The sequence below is a fragment of the Chrysochloris asiatica genome, unplaced genomic scaffold (assembly GCF_000296735.1).
Source record: "Chrysochloris asiatica unplaced genomic scaffold, ChrAsi1.0 scaffold00450, whole genome shotgun sequence".
NCBI classification, from domain to species: domain Eukaryota; kingdom Metazoa; phylum Chordata; class Mammalia; order Afrosoricida; family Chrysochloridae; genus Chrysochloris; species Chrysochloris asiatica.
The window spans coordinates 364,524-372,944 of NW_006408968.1; the positions used below are offsets into that span (position 1 = coordinate 364,524).

At 42.7% G+C, this 8,421-nt stretch overlaps 1 protein-coding gene across 1 annotated transcript in view; it reads right to left on the reverse strand.

Annotated features, from left to right (window-relative positions):
* GFPT2 (glutamine-fructose-6-phosphate transaminase 2) overlaps window positions 1-6,843 on the reverse strand; it is a 36,803-nt gene extending 29,960 nt beyond the window's left edge. Inside the window, exons 1-3 of the mRNA XM_006877254.1 lie at window positions 6,741-6,843; window positions 4,711-4,809; window positions 3,847-3,972 (exon numbers count right to left, since the gene is read on the reverse strand). Of these exons, the coding sequence (XP_006877316.1) occupies window positions 3,847-3,972; window positions 4,711-4,809; window positions 6,741-6,834 (319 nt within the window). The 5' untranslated portion in view covers window positions 6,835-6,843. The remainder of the gene's footprint in view (window positions 1-3,846; window positions 3,973-4,710; window positions 4,810-6,740) is intronic.
* Window positions 6,844-8,421: the final 1,578 nt, after the last annotated feature.

The window sequence follows — 8,421 nt, forward strand, 5'->3', positions numbered from 1 at the left end:
CTGAAAGAAAAGTTTAATCAGTATAGAATACTATTATGAAATGAAGTTCAAGTCAGATGGTAAGGAGGATGGTTAGACAACTTGAAAATGCTGTCCCTACGAACACGTCTATTAATCAAACTTCATTTACAGTTAAGAGAACTGACATCTGCTATGATGTCTACAATTCAATCTTGAAGAAACATACGTCTCTTTCAAGAAAATATGTTGACCAATCTGGTTATGTATAGTGCTCTTACTTATGGTGTATAGTATTATCAAACAGACTTTGGTAATATGGCCAAATGGGGAATGATTAACCCTTCATTATATACAGAAGGAATTCTACTCACCCCCAGTAGGCTTTAAGCTATAAAAAAAAAATCATAAACTAGCAGCCCATAGGTGTACTTTGTTTAAAACCTTTTTTTTTAAAGTTTTTATTGTGAATTGAGTGATAGCTTACACGGGAGAACATCGGTTTTACACTCATATTATTGTATTTTGTCAAAACTGTATTTTTATATGTTTGTTTTTAAACTCTTGACTTTTCAATGGAAATACTAATTATCTTGGTTAAAAAACTCCCCAAAAGTTCTGGTACCCCTGGGCTCACCCACATTCCTGCATGGCCACAAGAACTTCTCTTTAGACGTTTCCCCCCTGCCTTGCATAAAAATGGCACACCCTACTCACACAGGGTGCTCCTTACACAGGTGTGACACCCCTGGTTCTGGAAGAGTGAGGAGTGTATTTGTCTAAGTCAGTGCTGCATTTTCTCAGTACATAGCCGATAAGTGAGAAACTCAATAGAAAGTCCTGTGGCTAGCTTGAGATTTTCCCCTGCCCCTCAGTCAACATTGCTGCTCCAGGGACCAGTGTCTACATTTAACCTGGGGTTTGGCTGGAGAGTACATGCCAGGTCCTTAGCATCATGGGATCTGCTGTCTTTGTCATGGGGTAGGATACCTGCCCCAGGAAGGAGGTCACACTATGGTTCAAGGATGCTCTCTGACAGTGTATGGACCAGGTTCAAGAAGTAATCCCCAGCAAAAATCTCACTGCACAAAGATGGAACACATAGACAGCTATGTAGCTCCAGCCCTGTGTTACCTCCAGGTGCTCTGCTAATGAGGTGGACAGGGCTCACCTTCGATTCTCCAAATCAGACAGGGGAAGCTGGTGCATCCTGAGAGTGTGTTAGAGAGAAGCTGCACCTCGCATGCTTTCTGTATGTGTGTGTGTGTGTGTGTGTGTGTTCATCCTTTCCACCCACTGCTGAAGGCTGCCTCAGGGTACCACTGACCTGTGGTTGGTAAAGTACACAGGACAGAGAGGTACAGCTCTCTCCTATAGCCTGACTTTCATGAGGATTAACTACAGGGATGCTTGTCAAGGGTTTTCCTCAGTGTCTGATAATAATTACCCAACAAATACTGATTTATTATCTGACCACTATGCTAAAAGGAGCCCTGGTGGCACAATGGTTAAGTACTTAGCTGCTAACTGAAAGCCCAGTAGTTTGAACCCACCAAGCACTCCACAGGTGAAAATTCCTGGTGAACTGCTCTAGTGAAAATTACAGCCTAGGAAACCTCATCGGGCAGTTCTACAATGTGCTAATGGGTCACTATGAGTCCGCATATGACTCAATGGTGCACAACTCTATTCTGGAGCTTGGCAAGAACTTCTATTATGCCAGGGGGTGCTCTTGGGGTGGGGGTCCATGCCTGGTATGACTCCAGAAAAGCATTCTCTTTGCCAGACACTCATGCCCAGATTTAAGTCATTAGGGAATTTTGACCTGATCATGTATAACCCACTGGGACCCACTGGGCTATGTTTTGAGCCCTGGGAGGAGTTACGGATTATACCCTTTCTTTTATTTCACTCCTCACACCAGGAACTTCCATTGGGCGTTCCAGACCTATCAGTCCTTCCCCATGAGAGGAGGCCTAGGAGTGTCATTTAAGAGAATCACAATGTCAGTTGTCAACTATACTAGGCTATGTGTCCAAACACTATTATTATTATTATTTTTTGTCAAATACTAGACATTGCTATGAAGGTATTTAGATATGATCAACATTTATAATCAATTGACTTTAAGTAAAGCAGATAACTCTGCACAATATGGGTGGGCTGCAATCAGTTAGTCGAAGGCTTAAAGAGCAAAAACATGAAGGAAGGAAGGAAGGAAATTTGTCTCAAGACTGCAGCACAGAAATCCAGGTTGAATTTCCAGCCAGTCAGCCTGCTCTACAGATTTTAGACTTGCCAGTCCCACACAATTGCATAAACCAATTCCTAAAAATAAATCTCTTATATATCTAGGAGGGGACTTCAAAAAACCCTTTTGTGTAAATCTATACTTGGAATCCCTGGGTAGAGGAGGGGCCATGTAATTAATATGCCAGATGCTAACTGGAAAGGTTGGAACTTCAAGTCTACCCAAAGGTGCCTTGGAAAGGTCACAGCCATTGACTAACGTATGAGACAGTTCTACTTTGCAACACATGAGGTCATGATGAGTTGGAATCAGCTCTACAGAAACTCGTTTGTTGTTACTGTTAGGTGCCATTGAATCGGTACCGACTCGTAGCGACCCTATGCACAACAGAACAAAACATTGCCCAATCCTGGGCCAACCTCACAATCGTTGCCACGCTTGAGCCCATTGATGCTGCCACTTTGCCAATCCATCTTGCTGGGGGCATTCCTCTTTTTCTTTAGCCCTCCACTTTACCAAACATAATATCCTTCTCCAGCAACTGGTCCCTCCTGACAACATGTCTGAAGTATGGGAGATGAAGTTTGGCCATCCTGGCCTCCAAGGAGCACTCTGGCTGCACTTCCTCCAACACAGATCTGTTGGCAGCCCATGGCACTTTCAATATTCTCTAACACCATAACTCAAAAGCATCAATTCATCTATGGGTTTTCTTATAGAAACTGGTTTAAATACTTATAAATCTGCTAGCTATGGTTCTGTTTCTCTGGAGAACCCTGCCTGATGCACATGGCATGGACACTTGACCAGAATGGGGCCCAAGTAGGTGACGTGCATCTGTGAGCTGGGACTGGTATAATGGGCCTTTGAAAGAGTAGGAAGCTTGTACCCACCACAAAGGACCTCTGGGCCCTGTGGCTGTCATGCATACTCACTTTGAGCAGCATTTCCTGCCCCTATCCTGTTGCCCACATTGGGTATGCGGAATCCCAGGGCCCAGTGGGCCCAGTGTTTCCATACTATCTAGTCCATCAAGAGATGCCAGAGGGCTGCATTTCTTTGCAAAATAATTTTCAATTTTTAAAAACATAAAGCAAACTGAGCTGACTGGGTCATTTGTTGCAACCTATTTTTAAAAATCTCAAGCCCTTGGCCACTAAGTTCTTATTGCTGGGATCCAGAGACTAGAGCTGGCACCTCTGACACTAACCACCTGCCCTTACTCAGCAAACCACTCTCGTTTTGGGGGAGATGGGTAACTGGATGAGCAAGAAGCCTGAAACCTTCCCTTAAATACCCAGCACTCAGAAAAATGCATCTCTTGTGGAGGAATAGTATCAAGGCCATCGGTTCCTCATGCTGCCATATCTTGATCATAGCTCAGGTCCCAGAAACAACAGCATTCACAGGTAAGTGGCATCATTGTCAAGTGGATGCTTGGGAAGTTGGCACAGCCCAGGGACCAGGCTTCATTTGTCTCCTGGCTGAGGGCCAGTACCACCAGCTGGGGTTTTAGAAGAGGGAATATTTGTATTTTCTAGAGCAGAAAGAGCATGCTAAGAAGTTAGTAAGGGTACCTATGGAGCCCGTTCTGGTATGTGGCTTGGGGATGGGGAGCAAGGAGCCATACTACATACCGTTGCCTTTGTCTGAGCGCTGTGGGTGGCTGTTGATGGCATTGGGCACTCCATGGGTGGCCCAGCGTGTGTGGGCAATGCCGAAATGGGTTTCAAATTCTACCTTTAAGTCCATGCTGTCTTGTTCTAAATGAAAGAGAAATCAGTTTGCCACACTGTATAAATAAGTATTGATGCAATGTTTCCTGCAGGGCCCAGGAAAGGCATGCCAGTACAGTATCAAGGGGTATCACCTCTGTCAATAGCTCAGCCCCACCATCTCTACTCACTTCCCACCCCGGCGCTTTCTGGCAGACCTAGGTACCACCTCACTGTTGTTTGTTTAGTACTGATCAGTAACTTAACTCACTTTTTGATGAAAATAAACTTACCTTAAGAGAAATTTGTATGTCACTACTGAAAATTGAAGGATCTCTGGTAGCATGGTGGGTTACAAGTTGGGCTGCTAACCAACCGCAAGGTCTACAGTTCAAATCTACCAGGCGCTTCACTGGGAGAAAGATGAGACTTTCTGCTCCCATGAAGACTTACAGCCTTGGAAACCCTACCCAGGGTCCCTATGAATCAGAACCAGACTCCACAGCAAATAGCCACCACCACCACCATCATTAAATATTGAAAGCAGTATAATTTGCCATATTAAAATAAATACACGATGATTAAAATGTTAAAGAAAATTCTATGTATCACTACCTCAAAGAATCTATTGGGAAACACTATTTTACAACATGGACTTAACCATCCTTCTGCTGATCTAAGCTTGGATAAGTTAATACTTTGAGTTTAGAATGCTGCTGGAATAAAAGCTTCTAAAGTAACCATAATTGCATTGATTCCTCTATCTGAGGGTGTTTCCCCACTTACTGTAAAGTTCTTCATCAAGAGCCTTGACTTTTCCCCTTTTCTTGACTAGCTGGATGCGTCTTTCTTTCACCTCATTATTATTTCCATCGATTGCCACACCTGTAATTTAAACATCATTTAAAATTTAAAAATTATGTTGGAATTTAAGTTTCTGTCGCCCACCCTCCATCACCAGGTACTATATAGGACCAGATAACTATATACTGAAGTCCTTGATTCCCAAGCTTGCCCCAAATGAACAATGCATTTTCAGGAAACTTCCTTTGAACCAAGAACCTGTGCCTGTGGTGACACTTACTAGGAAGCAGAGGGACATGTGGCATGCTTGTTCCATGCCCAGTTTAACTTCTGCTGAGAGTTTCTAGCCAAGGTAAGCACCAGAGAAGCTTGCCTAGGCGAAGCATCACCAAGGTCACCAATATAGCAATGGGCTCATTAACAACACTTATCTTATATTTTTTCAATTTTATTATAGTTGGACATATTGCATTGGTCTTCTTGCAATTTTTTATCTGATTGTTTTCTGTTACGAATTAATAGAGATATAAATATGTCTGATTGCAGAAATGCCTCACTCTTTTTCCTAAGGATGTCTAATTAAAAACAGGACTTGGATTAAATATCCACTGGTTGGGAGGATAGAGTAGTCCTTGGGTGATGTAAATGGTTAACACTCACAGATACTAACTGAAAGATTGGAGGTTCAAGTCCACCTAGAGGCACTTCAAAAGAAGGGATTGGTGATCAACTTCCAAAAATTCAGCCACTGAAAACTCTACGGAGCACAGTTCTACTCTGACACATAAGGACTTGCCATGTATTGGAGCCAGCTCAATGGCAGCTGGTAACTGGCAGGAAGACCGAGGTCAATTCTGAGACAGTGACTCAGTGGAGGGTTGTGTGGCCCCTTAGATATTTAGGACACATTTAGAATACTGGAAAATGCTCAAGGTAAGTGAGAAAAAAAGAAAAGAAAGTAAAACTAAAAATGTTTATAAGTAGAGTTAATTATTAGATGAAAAATACAAAAATATATATGCACAGACACCTTTCTTTTCTCTACTCTCTCCTCCCCTCTGCATTCAACCATCAGGTTCACACCACAATGACAGAGAGACATAAATATATTGTTATACTGTCATAGAGGGGGTATGTTTATTTATTTTTTAAAAGTTGTTATTGTAAATTATGTGATCGTTTACATGGGAGAACATTAGCTTTACATTCATCCTATCCTATATCGTTTTGCTGCCATGATTACAATTCCCTCCATGCATCATCAAACAACCAAAGGGTATACCCTGCAAGCCTGCCTCCCAATCGTCAGCACACAGCCCCTCTCCCTCTCTGGGTCTAGAGTCCCCAGCCGCTCCATCTTTCCACATTATTGTCTCTGTCTCCATCTCTGGCATCACTGCTTCTCTGGGTAGGGTCCCGCTCTCCACTCTTCTCTCTTGATGGTCCCAGGGACCTCCGCTTCTTGCCTGCAAATTTAATCACTCTCCTTCTTTTGCTACAAAATGTCTGCCTTTACACTTCCAACCTCACAGTTAGTCCTGATAACAATTATTCACTATTGTATCACAAGAGTCCTATCCTCATTTCCTTTCATCATTCCCACCCAGACAAATTGGATACTACTCAGTGGAGATTCTACCTTCCTCTGTGCCCTCTGGATTTCACTTCTTGTCTTTGTAGCCCCATTTTGGGTAGCCAATGTCTAAATTGCCCATCCCTGTCTACCCTGTGTACCGAGGGGGTGGGAATGATCCTCGCTGTAAAGGTTTGTTCCCCTTTTTGAGCTAGTGCATCCATAGGTGAAGGGGCATGTTTTGATGGTGTTTTGTTGCTGTTGTTCTTGTTTTATTCTTGTTTCTTTTTCCTACTTTTATATAGTTTCCAAATTTATTTAATGAACACGTATTATTTTTATATTTAAAAAGAATACTGGAAGGAATGTCAGAAAAATGTTCATAAAGAAGATGGGGTGAGCAGCTCCTGCCCATCCACCTGCCTGCCTGAAGACCCACCTGCTGAGTCGTAGCCTCTGTATTCCAGTCGTTGCAAGCCCTTGATGAGGGTTTCAAAAATTTCCTTCCTTGTCTTGGGGACTCTGTAGTTCATGTAGGCAAAGATTCCTGTTAAAAGAGGAAAAAAGTTTATATATTTATAAAACACTTGGTTTGTGCTTACAAGTAAACATTTTTGGGGATGTGAATATGACATCTCAGTATGGCTTCCGGGGCTGGCAGACCTACAGAAAGAATTACACTACGTCAGAATGCAAAGCCATTTGAACTGCAAGGTCAGTGGTTCAAGCTCATAAGCTGCTACTTGGAAACCAGGTGTTACGGTCTGATAAAATAAAATGCATCCTGCACTTTGCAATTCCACTGCTTAGAATTTGTTTTATGGACACTGAAAAAATAGAAAGGGGGAAACTTTCATTGTGGCAACATTTATAATAACAAAGGACCATAAAACAACCTAGCTACCTAGAAACAGCTAGAATTCCCACCTCTAAGAAATCCTTGACTTGCCCAGAAAACAAGAGTCATAGGAAGACAACAGTGGCCTCCTGCAGCAGGGCAGGTGGGAGCAAGTGCTGTGGACTTGGCCTTCCACTTTACACTCTCTGATACGGCACCATGAACAAATGCTACAATTACAACAGCAACAATAAACTGCCATCATGCTCCTTTGATCTCTGGAGAGTCCTTATGTTCAAGGTAGGCTCATAAGCCAGGAAGATTTTTTTTTTTTAAGTTTTTATTGTGAATTGAATCATAGTTTACATGGGAGAACATTGGCTTTATACTCATTATTTCACTGCAATGATTATAATCCTTTCCATGCATCATCATTCAATAGTATTTGCTTCTATTCCCTCTGGTTTTTTTTGGATGTACACAAAAACACTTGGGACTATATAATCATTTATACAAACAAAGGGCACATTCTGCAAGCCTGCCTCCTGGCTGCCAGCACACCTATCTCTTCCCATGAGTCTAGAGTCCTCAGCAGCTCTATTTCTCCATATCCTCATCTCTGCCTTCATCCCTGGTGTCACTGCTTCTCTGGATACAGTCCCACATTCTCCTCATAAATTTCTCCCTTGATGGTCCTACAGTTCTGTGTTCCTGGGATGTAAGATTAACTACTCTCCCCTTTATGTTACAAAACTTCTACCTTTACAGTTGTGACCATCACAATTAGTCATGATAACAATTATTCACTACTGAATCATAAGACTCTTATCCTCATCTACTTTCACCAGACCCACCTAGACAAGATGAAAACTATTCAGTGGGGGTTCTACCTTCCCAACACACTCTGAAACTAAACTCCCTCTTGAAAACTTGTAAGCCAGTCACTTCATGCCTTTATAACCCTCCCCCCGCCCCCATTTTAAGTAGCCCAAGGAGCTCTGGTAGCGTAGTGGTTACGAATCGGGCTGCGAACCTTAAGGTCAGCGGTTCGAAACTACCAGCCGCTCCACGGGAGAAAGATGAGGCTTTCTACTCCCGTAAGGATTTACACCCTCGGAAACCCTGTACAGGGTCGCTATGGGTGGGAACCGACTCGACGGCACTTAACAACAACAATGTCTAAATTGCCCGTCCTTATCAACCCAGTGTACAGAGGGGATGGAATGATCCTTAATGTGAAGATTCCTTCCCTCTCAGTTGGTATTTTGAGCTACTTGACAAA